General features: G+C 41.2%; 1 protein-coding gene across 1 annotated transcript in view; it reads left to right on the forward strand.

Moving 5' to 3' along the window:
• The window catches only part of TRMU (tRNA mitochondrial 2-thiouridylase), a 40,236-nt gene that overhangs the window by 14,530 nt on the left and 3,533 nt on the right, over window positions 1–22,173 (forward strand). The window contains exons 4-10 of the mRNA XM_073619702.1: window positions 2,486–2,608; window positions 4,010–4,182; window positions 4,325–4,378; window positions 4,459–4,525; window positions 6,739–6,839; window positions 12,560–12,704; window positions 16,215–16,297. Coding sequence (XP_073475803.1) covers window positions 2,486–2,608; window positions 4,010–4,182; window positions 4,325–4,378; window positions 4,459–4,525; window positions 6,739–6,839; window positions 12,560–12,704; window positions 16,215–16,297 — 746 coding nt within the window. The remainder of the gene's footprint in view (window positions 1–2,485; window positions 2,609–4,009; window positions 4,183–4,324; window positions 4,379–4,458; window positions 4,526–6,738; window positions 6,840–12,559; window positions 12,705–16,214; window positions 16,298–22,173) is intronic.

The following is a 22,173-nucleotide window of genomic DNA, read 5'->3' on the forward strand; positions in this document are numbered from 1 at the left end:
TAAAAATAAACAAAACAAAAAAAAAAAAAAACGGGACAATCGGACTGACTTGTCAGCCTGCAGGAGATTTATTACTATGTTGAATCATAATAATGGTCATAGTTGATACAGTAATACCTTGGTTTGCGAGCATAATTCATTCCAGAAGCATGTTTGTAATCCAGAGCACTCTTGATATAAAAAAACAAAAAAAAAACAATTTTCCCATAAGAAATGATGGAAACTAAGATGATTCGTTCCACAACCGTTTATTCCTATAAAAATGATCAAAATATGAGTAAAAGCTCACAATACTGTACTGCACCTCTGTGTTTGTTGGGGGATCCATGTTTTAATGTAAAAAAAAAAAAAATTTACTCACAATGTTAAGAAGTCTGGAGCTCATCCATGTAAAGCTGCGGTGTATATGTACAGTAAAAGAATGTAAACTCTGCCCTCGGTGTAAATAAGGAAAAATAGCAGTCACTTAGCAAACCGTGATACCAGTTAATAAATAAATTATAGGGGGGGGGGGGGGGCTGCTCTCCAAACTCTCCAAATAGTTTAATATATAACATTCAGTTGTACATAAGAAGTGAAAAGGTGTCCATGTGCAAAATAGAACTCATTCTTAACAATGCAACACAAAAAATTCAGATATCGTGTAAAACACCCCTTTCACACTGAGGCGCTTTGCAGGAGCTATAGCATTAAAAATAGCGCCCGCAAAGCACCCTGAAACAGCGGCTCCATTTACACTGGAGCGATGCACTGGCAGGGTGTCAGAAAAAGTCCTGCCAGCAGCTTCTTTGGAGCGGTGAACTCACTGCTCTTAAAGCCCCCCTGCCCATTGAAAACAGTGGGGCAGCGCTGCTATACCGCCGGCAAAGCGCCGCTGCAGTGGCATTTTGCGGGCAGATTCTACCCCTTTTTGCCCGCTAGCGGTGGTTAAAACAGCCCAGCTAGCAGCCGAATAGCGCTGCTTTACCCCCTGACGCACGGGGCGGCTCAGTGTGAAAGGGGTCAAAGTGCAAAACAATCCAATGAAGGAATGATCTGTGCAGAGTGAAAGTAAAGGGATCCGTCCCCAGCAGCACACTCACGCTCAGGCTTCTAACCAGATGTCCAGAACCATAAATCATATCATGAAATAATAGCAGGCAGCGGCAAGTTTATCCAGGAGGATAATCGTCATATGGATCACAGATCGTATAGAAGAGACACCATGATTAAAAAAAAAAAAAAAAAAAGGAAAACTCCCATAGTGAAGCCCATGAAAATGATTTATTTTAAAGGAGAAGACTACAATTACCTTCATACAAAACATTAAAGGCATTTGTTTTGTATAACAGAAGAGCAGCAGGCTGTTGGCTTCAAACACTACCACTGGTAAGCGATCGGGCGTGCGTGAAGTCATCATTGGTAGGCCATTCCCTGATGCATTTCGTCATTAACAAGACATCTTCAGAGGATGGGCCGAGTGACGAACATCATGCATTGAGGAATATGTATGAAGGTAATTGTAGTCATCTTTTAAAATCGTTTTTTTTATTATCATTGTGAGTCTCTCCTATACGGTCTGTGATCCATATAATGGTTACCCTGCTGGATAAACGTGCGGCTGCCCGTTTGACCATTATGATTTATGGTCCTTTACATCTGGTAAGAAGCCTGAGTGTGAGTGTGCTGGGGACAGATCCCTTTACTTTCACTCTGCACAGATCATTCCTTCATTGGATTGTTTTTCACTTATGGACTGTTTTTGAATTTTTGTGTTGCATTATTAAGATTGAGTTCTATTTTGCACATAGACACCTTTTCACTTCTTATGTACAACTGATATTGAACTATTTGGAGCGCTGCTCCCCCCCCCCCTTATATGTACAGTAAATCTGCTGGTGTACAGTATACAGCGTTGTATGTGGCCAGAGGTTTGGGGGCGATGGTGGCTCCCAGCGGTTCCTGGAGGCACTCGGGAACTGTTGACATCACTTCCCGGTGCACCGAACGCACGTTACGCCTGCCCCACCCAGCTGGGAGTGTCTCCAGGAAGCACTGGGAGCCACCATCGCCCCTGAATCTCTGGCCACATACAACGCTGTACTGTATACTGTACACCAGCGGCTTTACTGTACATATATACAGCGGCTTTACGTGGATGAGCACCAGACTTCTTAACATTGTGAGTGTAATTCTTTTGTTTTTACATTTAAACTACTGCTTGTAAATCAAGACAGCGCTCGTATATCCAGTCAAAAATGTTTAAAAAATGTTGCTCGTCTTTCAAAATGCTCGTACTCTGCGTTACTCGCAAACCAAGGTATTACTGTAAAGTTTTTCCTTTAGTTACACTTCAACTTTCTTGAAAACTCGCAATACTGAATATTTTAGTGTTACAATAAACCCATGAAGGTGTTTTTGTCAGGATTTGCTGTCTATTTTATGGCCATCAAAACTTTAGAGATCTGTCCTTTTTGTGTTGAAGCAATCTATTTATTTGTGCTAGGAGCTGATGCTATAGCCACTGGGCATTACGCCAGGATATCCCACGAGGATGAAGAAATATTTCAACATCCATTTATTAAAAGTACTCAAAGTCTTTTCAGGAATAGATTCGAAGTTAGAAATGGTAAGAGTTCTGTCCACATCTTTCTGACAAGTATATACGTTATCAGTCATTGGACAGCTTCCAGTTTGTGATGTAATTTTGCTTTGTACTGATTAGATGGGGCACAATTTATTTATTTGGCTTCTTCATGATTTCTTCTAATATTGCACATTTTGAATACAAAATTTAATGTTTGATAAAGGTTGGTTGGGCTAACTACATCTAGGCTCCGTTCACATATATGCAAATTGGATGCGTTTTGAATTGCTCCTATTCACATGTCCTGTGAATCAAATCGGCTTTCTGTGGAGCCAGTTCACATATATGCGTTGCATTGGAAGTGCAAATTCGCTTCAAATTTAAAGCGAGTCCTGTGCGTTTTCTGAGCACTGCAGGGGGTGTCAGATGCATATTCCAGACTCATTGCCTACTATGGGAACACATCTGAATGTCACATTTGATCAGTTTTGAGCATGAATTCGATCCAAAAAAACAAATTTAAATAGAATATGGCGTGGGGTCTCCCCCAAAACCATACCAGACCCTTATCCGAGCATGTAGCCTGGCAGGCCAGAAAGGAGGGGGGACAAGCGAGTGCTCCCAACCCACCCCCTCCAGGCCACATGCCCTCAACATGGGGGGGTGCTTTGGGGCAGGAGGGGCTCTGCCCTCCCCTACCCCAAGGCACCTTGTCCCCATGTTGATGCCAGGGTTGTGGGGGTCCCCAGATCCCACCCTCCCATAATTAAATGAGTAGGCGCAGGGGTGTCAAATTGGTGGCCCTCCCAGCTGTTGCAGAACTACAAGTCCCATCATACATCTGCATGTGGGAGTCATGCTTGTAACTGCCTGCCTTGCAATGCCTCATGTGACTTGACAGTTTGACACCTGTAGTAGGGGATACATGGTAGGGGATACATGGTACCCCGTACTCATTCACCAAAAAAAGTGGCAAAAAGAAATTAAAACACAGACAGTTTTTGCGAATACCTTTTATTAAAAAAACCTGTCAGAACACAATAGCTCAGCGGGGGAGATCGCTATACTAACGTCGGATCGTTAATACAGCAGCTACGACCAGAGCTGACAGTCCTTCTTCTTCCTTTTTTTTTTTTTTTTTTCATTCAACCTGCTGAGTTGAACGAAAACAACTAATAGTATGTACTACTAGTGTGTACTGGGCTTAATGGTGTCCCTTAGAGAGGAATACAATTGGAGAAGGCGCTATTGTTCGTTTTTTCCAATGGCTGCTGCAGTTAGGCAAAAAAAAAATTCTTTACTTTATCCTTGGAGCTTTAGAAAGATCATTATAATAAAAATAAAACCACATGAGATATAACCAGCTAGCGGTCGCTCTGTAGTCAGGTTCTAATTTTTGGTGGATTTGGACTTTCAGTTATATTTGCTTCTGTTCTGCAACAGATGTGAAACTTCTCCAGGCTGTTGACCAATTCAAAGACCAGACTTTCTTCCTTAGTCAAATACCACAGTATGCACTGAGAAAAACCTTATTTCCACTGGGAGGATTGACAAAAGACTTTGTGAAGAAAATTGCCACAGAAGCTGGATTTCATCATGTTTTAAAGAGAAAAGAGGCAAGAACTTTCTTTATTGTATTATATCTGTTTTTTCTTTTAATGTTTTCATCTATGAAAGACTTATGGAATAATGAGAGTGTTAAGTTTTATGTGTAAATTACACTGCCACCAACAGATAATGTACATCTTTTTCATGTAGAGCATGGGAATATGCTTCATTGGTGAGAGAAACTTCGACAAATTCATACTTGAGGTACGTTTTCTTAAATACTGTGGAGTTTAGGTAAATCATTTTGTCTCAAGCAATGTTCATTGCTTAATTTTTATTTTAAGTATTTAGAGCCACAGCCTGGGAACTTTGTTTCTATTGAAGATGGGAAAATTATGGGAACGCACAATGGTAAGCTGAACATTTTCATCCTGTTGTCCTTATGTGACTTCTGACAATTGACATAAAAACATAGTAGGGCTGCAAATAACGATTATTTTCCTAATCAATTAGTTGGCCGATCGATCGGATAAAAACCTCAAAGTGTGGTGTATAATTTTAGTTAATATGTAATGTTTAAAAATGGACAATTTATTCTCAAAGATCTGTATGCGGTGGTAAATATAAAAACGAGCTATATGGTTAGGGAACACAATATGTAATCCACTCCCAGATACCACAGGAGATATAGATAGACAGTGTGTGTACGTACGCACAGTATTGGGATGTCTGCATTTACACCACACACATCACATAACTTTAATGGCAGCCCAGTCTTAGTCCATAGGGTTCAATATAGGGTTGGCCCACCCTTTGCAGCTATAACAGCTTCAACACTGGTGCGCAGTTATGTTGGAACAGGAAGGGGCCATCCCCAAACTGTTCCCACAAAGTTGGGTGCATTAAATTGTCCACAATGCCTTGGTATGCTGATGCCTTAAGAGTGTCCTTTATCGGTAACTCAGGGGCCAAGCCCAACCCCTGAAAAAAAACAATCCCACACCATAATCCCCCCCTTTTACCAAATGATTTGGACCAGTGCACAAACAAGGTCCATAAAGACATGGATGCGCGAGTTTGGGGTGGAGTAACTTGATTGGCCTGTACGGAGTCCTGACCTTGGGGATGAATTAGAGTGGAGACTGCGAGCCAGGCCTTCTCATCCAACATCAGTGCCTGACCTCACAAATGCGCTTCTGGAAGAAAGGTCAAACATTCCCATAGACACACTCATAAACCTTGTGGACAGCCTTCCCAGAAGAGTTGAAGCTGTTTATAGCTGCAAAGGGTGGACCAACTCAATATTGAACCCTACGGACTAAGACTGGGATGCCATTAAAGTTCATGTGCGTGTAAAGACAGGTGTGCCAATACTTTTGACAATATAGTGTATACAGTATCTCACAAAAGTGAGTACACCCTCACATTTTTGTACATATTTTATTATCTTTTCATGTGACAACACTGAAGAAATGACACTTTGCTACAATGTAAAGTAGTGAGTGTACATCTTGTATAACAGTGTAAATTTGCTGTCCCCTCAAAATAACTCAACACACAGCCAGTAATGTCTAAACTGCTGGCAACAAAAGTGAGTACACCCCCAAGTGAAAAATGTCCAAATTGGGCCCAATTGGCCATTTTTCCTCCCCTAAGTCATGTGACTTGTTAGTGTTACAAGGTCTCAGGTGTGAATGGGGAGCAGGTGTGTTAAATTTGGTGTTATCGCTCTCATACTGGTCACTGGAAGTTCAACATGGCACCTCATGGCAAAGAACTCTCTGAGGATGTAAAAAAAGAAATGTTGCTCTACATAAAGATGGCCTAGGCTATAAGTTTGCCAAGACCCTGAAACTGAGCTGCAGCACGGTGGCCAAGACCATACAGCTGTTTAACAGGACAGGTTCCACTCAGAACAGGCTTCGCCATGGTTGACCAAAGAAGTTGAGTGCACATGCTCAGCGTCATATCCAGAGGTTGTCTTTGGGAAATAGACGTATGAGTGCTGCCAGCATTGCTGCAGAGGTTGAAGGGGTGGGGGGTCAGCCTGTCAGTGCACTGACAATACGCCGCACACTGCATCAGACCTGACATTCCTTCTGGAATTTATAGGCAGTTCCTGTTTAAAATGACAGTGACCATCCTCTTACAGGGTCATTTTTGGATCAAACTGCACAGTGTGTAATAAATGGACTTAACAAACAGCAGATATTCAGAATACAGTCTCCTATATTGTTTCTACTGAATGCTTTGCTTTGCCAAGTCCTCCAATCTTTCTAATCGGTTCATAAAATGTAAACAAATAACTGTGTGAAACAGAAGGCCAAATTGGCTGATATAAAATTGTCAGCTATCTGTAATAATTCAATGACCCCAAAAAAGGTCATTTGCAATGGAATGCTCATGTCAATGACGTCTTCATGGAATTATTCTCTAGCGCAGAGAACACCAAAAAGTAATTGAAATAGAGTGACTCGTGGTTATTTTTACAGAAACACACTCCTTTTTTACCCCCTCACTGAAAAATTCCCCTTTTTATTAAAATTTTTTTTTCTCCTGTTTAAAGCATCATTGTGATCCCTAGGTTTTTTTTTTTTTTTTTTTTTTTTTTCTACCGTGACTAGGATGGTTTCTCTTCACATTGGGCCAAAGAGCAAGAATTGGTGGTCTGCGAGATGCTTGGTTTGTTGTTGATAAAGATGTGACCACAGCAGAAGTTTTCGTGGTAAGTGAAGCTTTTATGACCATGTGTGAAGACCTGTGGTGTGATACTTATCGTTTTCATTGTAGCCCAGTACATTTGGTGGCATTATTTTCAATTGTCTTCTTAACTGTTGATAAATAGTATTGATTTATTGCTTTTGTCACCATAATGCTTTTTTTTTTTTTTCTGTATGTTGCACCCATGCTCAAAACACTTGTGTAATGTTAAAAGAGATCTTTTTTTATTTTACTTTTTTTTTTTTTTAATTTTTTTTTTTTTTTTTTAAGATCTGCTTGATTGCATTTTATAATCTATGTGGATTTTTTTTTAATTTTCTATTCTAGAAAAAAGTATACATTTGCAACAAAATTAAAGAGGAACTCTAGGCTCCCCCCAAAAAATAAAAAATCGGCAGCTACAAATACTCTTAATATAAGGACACTTGCTTTTCCAGGGATCCAGCAATGTCCCAATGTCTTCAATCAGCATGGGGTGCAGGTGCCGGCATCTCATGTAAGGAAACACGGCTTCACAGCCAGTTTTCTACTGCGCATGCACAAGTTAATGGTCCTGTAGTCTTCTGGGACCTGTGATGTGTCCTAGAAGACTGCGGAGGAAGGAGGTGGGGTAAACTTTTGGCTCAGATCACAGCAGCAATCTGACTGGAAGTGGAAGCGGATACCTGTCAAAACCATGTACCCCCCCCCCCAAAAAAAGTGCCCAATGTGTCAGTGGAAGGGAGCGAATGCAAACAAGCGGAACTTTGCTAAATGGTTACATTTTGTTAAAATCCTTGAAATGTACATAGCTCAACCAGAGGAAATTGTGTATTTTTTTTCCCAACAAAATTGAAGTAAGTTCTCTAACCATTTCGCTGCTAGGTCTGTACGGTGTATGACCTACGGCAATGCTTCCAGCAGGCCAGGTCTGTACATTGTATGGTCCTACATTCCTCCTCTGCTGTAAGCTTGTGGTCACTTTGGTGACCATGAACTTATATCATAAATGTTCAGCAGACTCTGCTGAACAATAGCTCTGATCAGAGCTATTCGCCTAAAATGACACCGCCGCCTCTCTATCTCTCACCCGCTGCTTCTTCCCCTCCTGCATTGCCTAAAATGCTTGCACTGTTGTAGGTTATGCTGTGTTTGTGTGCAAATAGGTATTTTAGTGAGGTTTTTCTAGTGAAAATAGCGACTTCTTCCTTTTTTTTTTTTTTTTTATTTTTAACATTTGTGCAAATATTGCGTGGCCTTAAAAATCAATAGCACCTTCTTTTTATTCGCCAGGTCATGTGCTTTCAGAAAATATATGGTTTGGGGGGTCTTTTACAAATTCAGTTTTCACCATTTCGCAAAAAGACGTATTTTTAAATTTTACAAATATTTGTTATTTTAACTCAATACAGGTTAAGCTTTTATATTTAGCAGAGATTTTATAAAATTTGCTGTGTTTTTTTTATCTGCTAATAATGATTGTAGTGCATCTTTGAAGAAAATATTGCTTTGATAAACCTTTTGCAGGGCCATAAAAATCAGTAGCACCTTCTTTTTATACTACTGGTCACATGTTTTCAGAAAAAATATGGTTTGAGGGGTCTTTTTCCAACTAAAAGCTGTAAAGAAAGTAAAAAAAATTGGAAAAATTGCTAAAAAAATGCTCTGGCCAGCTGAGTTTAAAAGTGGAGCGCAAGGCCTGGCAGCGAAAAGGTTAAAAGAAAACAAATGCAGTCAACATATCCAAGGACTTGTAAGCTGCAATTTTATTGCATGTTCCTTTTTGGGGGATTTAATTCTATATTAATGGGCAAAGTATTAATCAGGATGCTGAAATAAAGACCTTGTGCAAAAGAGAAAAAAAAGTTATTTTGTCCCATGCCTTTATTTTTGTCTCAAAAAATAATTTTTATTTAACAGTTTCTTAACATTAGCTTGGCTGTCCATTTTTCGCTGTACCCACCCTCTCTCTCTCCAACTGAAATCCCAGTGCAAACCATAAATAAGTGATTTAACAAAACTTCTCTTGTACTCTTGTCTGTTCTCTTTATCGCTGCTGAATGGTGAATACTTTGTGATTGTGAGTCCATACATAGAATAGCAGGGGGGAGAGGGGGGGGGGTCACTTAAATGGTATCCCAGACATGACCCAGTAACGGCAGCCAAGAATGTGGCTGAACACCACTTTGATAGAAAAAGAAACATACCTCATAATTGAGTATCAAAGCATACTAGTATTAGGGGTGAGACAAGAAGGAAAGCCAGCCCATCTCTGACTATAAGTAGTATACCGTATATCAATAAACCGTTTTGGATAGAGCGGAGAGATATTAGAAGGGCTGCCGGGTTATTATTGCTGTCTGCAGCTCCGTTAGGGAGATTCGCCTTCTCTTTTTGTCCTGTTTGCTGTTATCATTGAAAGGGAAAGTAAAAGAAAATCCCAAATTTTGGGTTGTCCCCAGAAAAGTAATAGAGGAGAAATCTTCTAATGGGGACACTAGTTCTGGTGACCTGGGGGTCCCCAAGGAATTTCCTTAATCTGAAGAGATTTCCTCTGACTTCCTGTTTGGCTATGGGACAGGAAGTGAAGGGAAATCTCCGCAATGGAACACAGATGGGGAGAAAATGACAGGGGTTTTAACTCTATCCAAAAATGGAAAAAAAAAGTTTTTTGCGTATAGTTCTGCTTTAATGATGCATGATATAAAAATAAACAACGTGTTAATTTATCAGGAAACTGAGATTAGAGAACAACTCAAAACAGCAGTATATTTTACTGAGAGAGCAGTCTGTGAGTTATCAGTAACATAGGGGCTAAGCTGGGGTACCAAGCCAGTTGCCCTATAGTTTTTTTTTTTTTTTTTTTTAAGGCAACAGACTCTCCAGTTATAGATTATAGTGACACTAAACCTTTGTTTAAAAAAAGAAAAAAAAGGCATATAGACACACAATGCCAGACTGGGCCCCGCCCCCCCGCGTCATTGGAATTGATTGACAGCAGTGGAAGCTAATGGCTGCGCTCCTATCAATCTATCCAATCAAGAGCCGAGTACCCCGGGCAGAAAGGAAGAGTGCTTCTCTGCTGAGGGAACAAAGGGCTCAGGTGAGAAAAATGGGGGGGCTGGGTGGCCGGTCAGTATCAGAAGTTTTTTCACCTTAATGCATAGGATGAAAAAACATGAGGGTCTACAACCCCTTTTTAAGACCGGGTTCACACTATAACACGCTGCGGATCGCCCAGGAGCGCTGTGCGTCCCTGTTCCCCGTTTCAGGGACGAATCAGGGCCGATTCTATTCCTTGAATTCGGCCCTGAAACAGAGCCAAAGACGCACCATGTGCAGTGCGCTCCGCAGCTGCCCCGGAGATATGTGAACTGGCTCCATAGGGAGCCAGTCACATTCTCCTGCTATGCCAATTGGATGCGGAGAAACGCGCATCTAATTCGCATTGGTGTGAACAGGGCCTGAATGTTCTCGAAGTAGATCATCCGTCGACAGGGGTTCTCTACTTTGTATGGTGCGTTGAAGATGAAGCAATTCATCACTGTATTTCAGGTTTACAAGCTAGGAACAGTAGTCTATGAAGACTGTAGATGTTTGTACTTGCCTTTTATATACACTATTGGGTTATTCCACTGTATGCCCCTGTTCACACCAGTGCGATTGTTATGTGATTTGACAGTCCAAAATTGCATGACAAGTCACACCCTATTTGTGCCTATGGAACACATCGATGCGACTCCGATTTGAAAAGGGTTCCTGCACTGTTTGTGGCGATTTCATGTGAAACTTGTCTTTACATCTGTCCATTAAATCGCACAGATGTTTGCAAGCCGCACATGAAATGGCACTGACTGGCGGCTTTGAAACCTCGCTGAAGTAGAGTTTTCAAAGCCGCATTTGGTGTATACCGGAAATAAGGGATAAAAATATTGCTTTTCTGGTGGATGCACTATGTTTGATTGTGAATTAGGGGTTGACAGATTTATCAGCGCAGCCGATAAATTTTTTTTTTTTTTAAGAATCCGTATCGGTAACAAACTTACCAATATTGCCTCAAGTGGTTGTACCGGGGTGATGCGTGCAGCTGCAGGCATCACCCACAGTACCATTCTTTAGAGCGGACAATGGGCTTTTTTATGTGTGATAACAACCGATGCAGCCGCTAGGCCGTTATAACAAGTAGCGGGAGGTGACGCCCTCTCACCGTTTAGCCCGGGTCTCCCGTCCCACTGGGTGGCCCGAGCAACCAAACAGCATGTCCGCCAGCTGGCTAGGTCTCAGATCTAGTAACAGGAAGCGATGTCATGACATCACTTCCGATTACTCTCATCCTAAAGGCGCCAGTCTTAAAAAAAAAAAAAAAAAAAAGTTGACGTTTGGAATGCTTTTAAGTGCAGCGGAGGGGTTTGGGGACCCCTGATCCCTCCATAAAGAGTAAATTCAAAAAACAGTTGCGCATAACATTTAAAATGGCATAATATTCATAGACATATCGCCATATATATTTTGCAACATTAGAGTCCTTATTTGAACAGCTGAAAGACTGTGGATGTGGATATCCAATGTAACACGGTCTTATGCAGTGGGAAAGAGACAGATGCAGGACCAGGGTAGTGAAAGGATAGAGGCGTCGCACTCCTAACTTCCCAGTCAAGGTTCATAGGTGCACTCCACGCATTCCAAATCCCATATGCTGTTAACACCATGTGTAGCTGCCACCAAAGAAAAATGCCTGCTTACCAGATTTATCAGACCTGTAAGGAAGGTCAACAGCGTCTGTGACTGATTATCCTGCCAGGGCCTTTGGACTGCAGTCAGTTCGGCACACGGCGGTCCTGTGAGTGCTCCCTCCTGTCCTCTCGCTTCAACTATCCGCCAATATCCCATTCAAAAAAGGAAGTATTCAGCAGTATTACTGCTCTCCAGTCTGCCCTGCACGGAGACCTGGTTCCAGTCTGCCCTGCACGGAGACCTGGTTCCAGTCTGGGTACCCTGGTCCTGCATCTGTCTCTTTCCCACTGCATAAGACTGTGTTACATTGGATATCCATGTAGTCTTTCAGCTGTTCAAATAAGGACTCTAATGTTGCAAATATATATGCTGATATGTCTATGAATATTATGCCATTTTAAATGGTATGTGCGACTCTGTTTTTGGAATTTTATGCTTTTACTGTGATATCACACAGAGTTGCTGCTCATTATCCTTTATATATTTTTTCTCTCATCTATTTAATCATTTTTTTTAAAGCGTGGTTTTTCCTTTTACAACCTCCATAAAGAGTACCTGTCACTGCCTATTACTGTCACAAGGGATGTTTACATTCCTTGTGACCGCAATAAAAGTGATTAAAAAACAATGTAAAAGGAGAGTGTAAAAATAAAAACTTTTAAATCTACAGAATATATCGGCATCTGATATCTGCTCTCTGCCTTAAAGGCAGCCGAAAAATCAGTATTGGTATGGGCGCCGAAAAAAAAAGAGATCGGTCGACCCCCTATTGTGAATGTATGTGACGAAAGTCCCACTTACCATGGTGCAGTAAAGGGAGGCTGTTATTTCCTCCTCTCTTACAGTAAAGTGTCGAAGAAAATACATCCTGTTACAAATACTCAGATCTCTGTCTTTTATTCATAAAAAGTGGCATCGTCCTAATTTTTTTTTTTCCCCTTCTGAATCAGTTTTTAAGACATAAGAAAAATTAGCTTTTTTTTTTTTATTTTTTTTTTTCCGTCTTTAAAGGCTCCATCTACAGACCACCCAGCTTTGTACAGAGACCACCTTCAAACGGATAGAGTGCACTGGATCTGTGAAGACCCTCCTGCAGAGTTGGTGAGGTACAAAATGATGGATTGTCATTTCAGATTTCAACACCAGATGGCACTAGGTGAGTTCTAATACGTACAGTGTGGTTTATAAGCAAAGACCAAATAAAATGCCAAGTAGCTAGGTACTTGCATGAATTTTTTTATAACAATTTCTATTATTTGTCCATTGCCCTCAGAAATCAAGTTCATGTATTATGTACATATAGTTTCCCAAAATCAGTGTGATATTATAGTGGTTCGTACTGGTGTGGAATAGATAGTGTGATAAAGACTTTGGTGTTTAATACAAGCATTGCCATCATGTAAGGAGGCAAATTCTGTGTCGGAATGACTAAATTGCAAATATAATAGTGTGTAAATCGCAGATCAGCTATTTTAGTATGTATTGTATTGTGGGTTTTTTTTGTTTTTGTTTGTTTTTTTGTGAATTTGTTGCAGCCTTTTTCCTAAAGCCTCTTTCACGCGGACTGTCCGTTCAGGTCCGCCTGTCAGTTTTTTAGGCGGACCTGACAGACACTCTATGGAGCGTCGGATGTCAGCGTTGACATGTCCGCTGACATCCGACCCGCTCCGATCTGAAAAAGTGTAATGGAGGAAAAACCTACTTTTCCATCCGTTATCGGATCGGGTGACAACGGACTCTACGGTCCGTCATCACCCGATCCCCCATAGGGGAGAGCGGCGCTCTGACGGACCTGTCATTTTCCTGCGCCGATTCCCGCTGAGCAAGCGGATGTTCACGGGACGGATCATCACTGATCCGCCCCATGTGAAAGAGCCCTAAGGCTTCATGTACACTGTTGCTGGTAAATGAACGTTTAGGAGCAGTTGGGCTTTTTTTTTTTTTTTTTTTTTTTTTTTTTTTTTTTTTTTTCAGCTGCCCCTGAACTCTCCTCTGTTATCTTATCAGTACATGTACACAGGGTCGTTTCTAGGCAGTTGAGTTCATAAGCATTTTTTAGAAAGTAAAAAAAATGGGTTCAGACGGCTGCTCAGAGGCATTTGAAACGCCAAACGCCTGTAACAGCTTGTAAATGCGGTAACTCGCGTTTTAGCCGCGTTTTGTGTACAGGCGTTTTTCATTTGACTATTTGCAAAAAAAAATGTATATTAAGCCTTACCTACCAGTAATGTCCTTGCCTGCTGACAGCGCCTATTCATTAGCAACAGTTTTGTCAGCTAGCCATGTGCGTTATTTGCTTAACTCTTTTGCTACTAGAGGTCTTCTTTTTTTTTCTTTTTTTCTGTCCCCCCTAACTCACATTCATACGTATACACGGACCAATTTAGACAGGTGCCAGTTAACCTACCATGTCTTTTGGAGTTTGGGTGGAAGCCCGGGGACCCAGAGGAAACCCACGCAGGCTCAGGAAGAACATGCAAACTCGAAGCATGTAGTGCCATGGTTGGGTTTCGAAACAACGACCCTTATTATGCTAGGCAGAAGTGCTAACCACTTAGCCACTGTGCTGCCCATAGTTCTTAATGACATTGGCAGTATGTTTGGGGTCGTTGTCCTGCTGTAGAATACATTTGGGGTCAATCACACACCTCCCTGATGGTATGGCATGATGAATAAATGTTTTTTTTATTCAATTAACAAAATGAGGAATACAGGCAAACTATTAACACTTCTATTTCTGAAAGCTTACAGCATTTTTCACAGTTGCGTAAAACATTTTCACAGTACTGTATGTACCCAAAATAAAATAAAAAAATATTTCCTTTTTGCTTTGTTAAATAAACCATCGGTCTCTGTCCCTACACATACGTTGGTAATGAGGCCAATTAATGCTAACCTATGCATGAAAGACTTGTAAAGTACACTTACTCCATCCAGTAACCCTGGAACTTAACTCTTAACTGAGAATATGAACAGTAGACGATCAACCAAAAGTCTCCATTATCCATCCTACCTAATGAAGGTACCCTGGACATACATTTTTTTTTTTTTTTTAATAGTTCTTTGTGAAGAGTCATTTTGTTTCCGTACTTTTTGAAATCAGTCCAATGTGCATGTGTTAATAAGCATACCTTTTACTATCCACCATTTGTTCCTGTTGCCGGGATCCTATGTAAATTTGCTTGACATGTCTGTGTTATTTTAGGAGCTATTAGAAAGTGTGTACAGCATTCTGTGGGACTTTTTTTAATTCCATATAATGTACTAAGAGCGCTCTCTAATCCCCAAGAAATGCATTACCTGTCACATCTTGTTGGAATTGTCTGACTATTTTCTTGTCAATGGTTACATTGTTCAGAGGTTGAGGAGAAGTAGAATTGCTATGTGCATGATAATGAATATAAAGCAAAATTTACACCCTGCATAGAGGTGGAAACTGCTTGGCATTTGGATAAATGTGGCCTTCACACACGTCAGATCAAAATGTTCAGATATGCTCCAAACGGTGCTCCATTTTGGAATGTGAATAGAAACCTGTCATGAGAGAGATATGGAAACTATTACGACAGATGTCCTTGTGAAAAGTCATTATGGCTTTTATGTTTGCCCAATGGTTATAATTTAAGGTTTTGAGTCCCTAATTAGCGGCTTTGATTTACATTGATAGGAATTGCAGTAGACACAGAGGCCGTGTCATTTGTATTATCTGTACGGGCATGGTCCCATTGGACATAAAATGGCTACAAGTGCATTCTACAGGAAGGTTCACACCTTTGACAAATTTTGCTATCCCCCTGGTTTACTGCAGGAGGTTGTAGCTGGGACCCTTGGACATCTATGGGCTGCTTTGTGGATGATCTGGCTCAAAGTTAGTGATTCAGAAAGTATTGACACCAGGCAACTTGCATTTTTAGGAGTATAGGAATGCATATTTATTTAATTTACTCTGCAGAAGTAAAACCAATGCAGGATGGATTGTACTAGGTTGCTATCGATCACTGCATTTTAACTGATCTCTTTATTAAATGAGGCGGAAAGAAAGGATTACTGTTAAAATGGAACTAAAGACCATAAAATACAAGCAGGCAGGCTATTAATTGCAAAAGAGACTTGCAATAAAATACTTGCCTACCTGTTTGCAGTCCTCTGCAGAATGTACACTGCGTTGCGCATGTGCAGCTCAGTTTACGTTTCGGACACAGTGCGAGGATGAATGACTCCCATGCATGATGTCATTTCATACAAGCTGATCAAGACTGCCAAAGACTGGGACCTGGAAGAGGCTGAGGAGAAGATGCTGGCGAGGGACCTCGTGGACATCTGACCATTGTTAACCCACTTGGCAACATGTTACACCCTAAATACTTTGTGTGTGTGTGTGTGTGTGTGTGTGTGTGTGTGTAACCTGGTCTTTGAAGGTTCAAAATGGAAAGTTTATGATAATAAAGTAAAAAAATTAGGAACGATAGACTGAAAAAATATTTATCCCACCTTGAGGGAGATTTCCTCAACTTCCCGCATTAAAAAAAAAAAATTACAATTTCTAGTATTGATTGATAACATTTTGTGCAGCTAAAGCAGCAGACCATTGGTGGAATTATGTAAAATATTTAACAAAGCTGTAAAACGTTTTCTTATTCTTTAACACACATTTTTCATGTTTCAGTACCTTGTGTATTAACCCTAAACCAGGATGGCACAGTTTGGGTAACCTTGGCAAAGCCAATAAGAGCCTTGACACCAGGACAGGTGAGTACGGAATAGTCCATAAGTCTTCAATAAGATGTATTTAAAAATCTAGGTATCCTTTGCAATAGGAGTGATACTACCTAAGGGTTAATTACTTTTAAAGCGATGCAGACACTGCAGCTTTCCTCATTCGAACTCTGCAAGTGAATCAGCTGAATATATTGAAGAAAGCCACTCCCACTCAGGAATCGGTATTCTAAAGACATAGTGGAATATACAGCTTTTTCTTAAGAACAGAAACAAGTGGACTCTTCTACGTTTTCAAAAATCCCTGCAATGTACATAGATCACCCAAACGTGATTTTGCGTGTGTGTGCGTGCTCCTCTTCTTTTTTTTTTTTTTTTTTAATAGATATTTGTATAGCACCAACAGTTTATACAGTGCTTTATAATGTAAATGCATACTATACTTGTCCTTTTACTCATGGATATATTATTTTTTAATCATTCATCAAGTGACATAAGATCAGTAGAATCAGGAATATTGGGTTATATTGCCGCCTTTGAGGACCTGGACAATGGCAAACCCAAAAGGCCTTTGAACATCCAAATATAACACCACCCTTTCCCATAATGCTCCAGTGGTTTGTGTGTGGTGTTTTTTTTTTGTGTAACCTAGGAGGATTGATGTCTTTTCTTAGCAGAGAAAAGTATCATCCATTAGTTGTAGACCTACTTTCTTAAAGATTCTTGATTTATGTTGCTGAGCTGGGATTTGATATGCAGTATCTGGATTGGCTAATCTTTGGCACCATCTTGGAGGCCATACCCAGTGTTGCGGGGCAAGCATTTAATGTAATCTCTGCCTCCGCTTGACTTCTATCAAATCTGTCTACCTCTCAGGAAAGACCAACAGATCTCCATGCTCCCCTGGAAGAACTCTTGGGTCAAGAAGTCTTTGGTCTTTCTCAAACAGAGAGGTTTCTACTTAACCAGTTGCCGACCGCCTCACGACAATGTACGTCGGCAGAATGGCACGGGCAGGCAGAATCACGTACCCCCCGGTGCCCAAGGCGGTCGGCATTTGTCCCCCGGCAATCGGAGGTGAGGGGGAGGCCATCCATTCGTGGCCCCCCCTCCCGATCGCTCCCAGCCAATGGGATAATTTCCCTGCCTCTGTATAGTACACAGAGGCAGAGGAAATTATGTCATCTCTCCTCGGCTCGGTATTTTCCGTTCCGGCGCCGAGGAAAGAAGACTGCAATGTGAGTGCACAACACTACACATCATAGTAGAACATGCCAGGCATACATAACCCCCCCCCCCCCCCGTCACACTGACACCAAGCAGTTTTTTTTGTTTTTTTCCTGATTACTGCATTGGTGTCAGTTTGTGACAGTTAGTGTGGTAGGGCAGTTAGCATTGGCCCCCTTTAGGTCTAGGATACCCCCCTAACCCCCCCTAATAAAGTTTTAACCCCTTGATCACCCCCCGTCACCAGTGTCGCTAAGCGATCATTTTTCTGATCGCTGTATTAGTGTCACTGGTTATGCTAGTTAGGGAGGTAAATATTTAGGTTCGCCGTCAGCGTTTTATAGCGTCAGAAACCCCCATATACTACCTAATGTTTTAACCCCTTGATTGCCCCCTAGTTAACCCTTTCACCACTGATCACTGTATAACCGTTACGGGTGACACTAGTTAGTTCGTTTATTTTTTATAGTGTCAGGGCACCCGCCGTTTATTACCGAATAAAGGTTTAGCCCCCTGATCGCCCGGCGGTGATATGCGTCGCCCCAGACAGCGTCAAGTTAGCGCCAGTAGCGATAACACCCACGCAGCATACGCCTCCCTTAGTGGTATAGTATCTGAACGGATCAATATCTGATCCGATCAGATCTATACTAGCGTCCCCAGCAGTTTAGGGTTCCCAAAAACGCAGTGTTAGCGGGATCAGCCCAGATACCTGCTAGCACCTGCATTTTGCCCCTCCGCCCAGCTCACCCAAGTGCAGTATCGATCGATCACTGTCACTTACAAAACGCTAAACACATAACTGCAGCGTTCGCAGAGTCAGGCCTGATCCCTGCGATCGCTAACAGTTTTTTTGGTAGCGTTTTGGTGAACTGCCAAGTACCAGCGGCCTAGTACACCCTGGTCGTAGTCAAACTAGCACTGCAGTAACACTTGGTGACGTGGCGAGTCCCATAAGTGCAGTTCAAGCTGGTGAGGTGGCAAGCACAAGTAGTGTCCCGCTGCCACCAAGAAGAAGACAAACACAGGCCCGTCGTGCCTATAATGCCCTTCCTGCTGCATTCGCCAATCCTAATTGGGAACCCACCACTTCTGCAGCGCCCGTACTTCCCCCATTCACATCCCCAACCAAATGCAGTTGGCTGCATGAGAGGCATTTTCTTTATGTCCTCCCGAGTACCCCTACCCAACGAACCCCCCCCCAAAAAAGATGTCGTGTCTGCAGCAAGCGCGGATATAGGCGTGACACCCGCTATTATTGTCCCTCCTGTCCTGACAATCCTGGTCTTTGCATTGGTGAATGTTTTGAACGCTACCATACACTAGTTGAGTTTTAGCGTAGGGTACAGCATTGCACAGACTAGGCACACTTGCACAGGGTCTCCCAAGATGCCATTGCGTTTTGAGAGACCCGAACCTAGAACCGGTTACAGTTATAAAAGTTAGTTACAAAAAAAAGTGTAAAAAAACAAAAAAATATATAAAATAAAAAAGTCGTTTTTTTATTCTCTCTCTCTCTATTCTCTCTCTATTGTTCTGCTCTTTTTTTACTGTATTCTATTCTGCAATGTTTTATTGTTATTATGTTTTATCATGTTTGCTTTACTGTTTACTGTGTTTTATTGTTAACCATTTTTTTTTGTCTTCAGGTACGCCATTCACGACTTTGAGTGGTTATACCAGAATGATGCCTGCAGGTTTAGGTATCATCTTGGTATCATTCTTTTCAGCCAGCGGTCGGCTTTCATGTAAAAGCAATCCTAGCGGCTAATTAGCCTCTAGACTGCTTTTACAAGCAGTGGGAGGGAATGCGCCTCCCCCCCCCCCCCCACCGCTGTCTTCCGTGTTTTTCTCTAGCTCTCCTGTCTCAACAGGGAACCTGAGAATGCAGCTGGTGATTCAGCCAGCTGACCATAGAGCTGATCAGAGACCAGAGTGGCTCCAAACATCTCTATGGCCTAAGAAACCGGAAGCTACGAGCATTTCATGACTTAGATTTCGCCGGATGTAAACAACGCCATTGGGAAATTGGGAAAGCATTTTATCACACCGATCTTGGTGTGGTCAGATGCTTTGAGGGCAGAGGAGAGATCTAGGGTCTAATAGACCCCAATTTTTTCAAAAAAGAGTACCTGTCACTATCTATTGCTATCATAGGGGATATTTACATTCCCTGAGATAACAATAAAAATCATTTTAAAAAAATGAAAGGAACAGTTTAAAAATAAGATAAAAAAGCAAAAAAATAATGAAGAAGAAGAAGAAAAAAAAAGAAAAAAAAAAAAAGCACCCCTGTCCCCCCCTGCTCTCGCGCAAAGGCAAACGCAAGCGTCGGTCTGGCGTCAAATGTAGACAGCTATTGCACCATGCATGTGAGGTATCACCGCGAAGGTCAGATCGAGGGTAGTAGTTTTAGCAGTAGACCTCCTCTGTAAATCTAAAGTGGTAACCTGTAAAGGCTTTTAAAGGCTTTTAAAAATGTATTTATTTTGTTGCCACTGCACGTTTGTGTGCAATTTTAAAGCATGTCATGTTTGGTATCCATGTACTCGGCCTAAGATCATCTTTTTTATTTCATCAAACATTTGGGCAATATAGTGTGTTTTTAGTGCATTAAAATTTAAAAAAGTGTGTTTTTTCCCCAAAAAATGCATTTGAAAAATCGCTGCGCAAATACTGTGTGAAAAAAAAAGTCAAACGCCCTCAATTTTAATCTGTAGGGCATTTGCTTGTTTGGGGGTTCAAAGTAATTTTCTTGCAAAAAAAATAATTTTTTCATGTAAACAAAAAGTGTCAGAAAGGGCTTTGTCTTCAAGTGGTTAGAAGAGTGGGTGATATGTGACATGTGTGACATAAGCTTCTAAATGTTGTGCATAAAATGCCAGGACAGCTCAAACCCCCCCAAATGACCCCATTTTGGAAAGTAGACACCCCAAGCTATTTGCTGAGAGGCATGTCGAGTCCATGGAATATTTTATATTGTGACACAAGTTGCGGGAAAGAGGCAAATTTTTTTTTTTGCACAAAGTTGTCACTAAATGATATATTGCTCAAACATGCCATGGGAATATGTGAAATTACACCCCAAAATACATTCTGTTGCTTCTCCTGGGGACGGGGATACCACATGTGTGAGACTTTTTGGGAGCCTAGCCGCGTACGGGACCCCGAAAACCAAGCACCGCCTTCAGGCTTTCTATGGGTGTACATTTTTGATTTCAATCTTCACTGCCTATCACAAACCCCCCCAAAGACCCCATTTTGGAAAGTAGACACCCCAAGCTATTTGCTGAGAGGTATAGTGAGTATTTTGCAGACCTCACTTTTTATCACAAAGTTTTGAAAATTGAAAAAAGAAAAAAAAGTTTTTTTCTTGTCTTTCTTCATTTTCAAAACCAAATGAGAGCTGCAAAATACTCACCATGCCTCTCAGCAAATAGCTTGGGGTGTCTACTTTCCAAAATGGGGTCATTTGGGGGGGGGGGGGGGTTGTGCCACTTTAGCATTTTATGGCCTTCGAAACTGATAGGCAGTGAAGAGTGAAATCAAAAATTTACACCCTTAGAAATCCTGAAGGCAGTGATTGGTTTTCGGGGCCCCGTATGCGGCTAGGCTCCCAAAAAGTCCCACACATGTGGTATCCCCGTACTCAGGAGAAGCAGCTAAATGTATTTTGGGGTGCAATTCCACATATGCCCATGGCCTGTGTGAGCAATATATCATTTAGTGACAACTTTTTGTAATTTTTTTTTTTTTTTTTTGTCATTATTCAATCACTTGGGACAAAAAAAAATAATATTCAATGGGCTCAACATGCCTCTCAGCAATTTCCTTGGGGTGTCTACTTTCCAAAATGGGGTCATTTGGGGGGGGGGGGGGGGGTTGTACTGCCCTGCCATTTTAGCACCTCAAGAAATGACATAGGCAGTCATAAACTAAAAGCTGTGTAAATTCCAGAAAATGTAACTTTTGCGCAAACCAATAAATATACGCTTATTGACTTTTTTTTTACCAAAGACATGTGGCCGAATACATTTTGGCCTAAATGTATGACTAAAATTGAGTTTATTGGATTTTTTTTTATAACAAAAAGTAGAAAGTATCTTTTTGAAAAAAAAAAAAAAAAAAAATTTCGGTCTGTTCCCGTTTATATAGTGCAAAAAAAAAAAAACCCGCAGAGGTGATCAAATACCATCAAAAGAAAGCCCTATTTGTGGGAAGAAAAGGACGCAAATTTTGTTTGGGTACAGCATTGCATGTCCGCGCAATTAGCAGTTAAAGCGGCGCAGTGCCAAATTGTAAAAAGTGCTCTGGTCAGGAAGGGGGTAAATCCTTCCGGGGCTGAAGTGGTTAAACCTGTTTGTCATTTTCAAAGCCAAAGGGCCATATACCCCATCCTGAATCTCAAGACACTCAATGGGGTTGATTTACTAAAACTGGAGAGTGCAAAATCTGGTGCAGCTGTGCATGGTAGCCAATCAGATTCTAACTTCAGCTTGTTCAATTAAACTGTGGCCAAAAAACAAAACTGGAAACTGATTTCTTTGCAGAGCTGCACCAGATTTTGCGCTCTCTAGTTATATAGTAAATCAATCCCATGCCTTTTTTTTTTTTTTTTTTATTAAATTTTTTTTTTTTTTTTTTGCACTAACCTACAACATAAAATACTTTTGTACTGCACA

Source organism: Aquarana catesbeiana, linkage group LG03, assembly GCF_042186555.1.
Source record: "Aquarana catesbeiana isolate 2022-GZ linkage group LG03, ASM4218655v1, whole genome shotgun sequence".
Taxonomy (NCBI): Eukaryota; Metazoa; Chordata; class Amphibia; order Anura; family Ranidae; genus Aquarana; species Aquarana catesbeiana.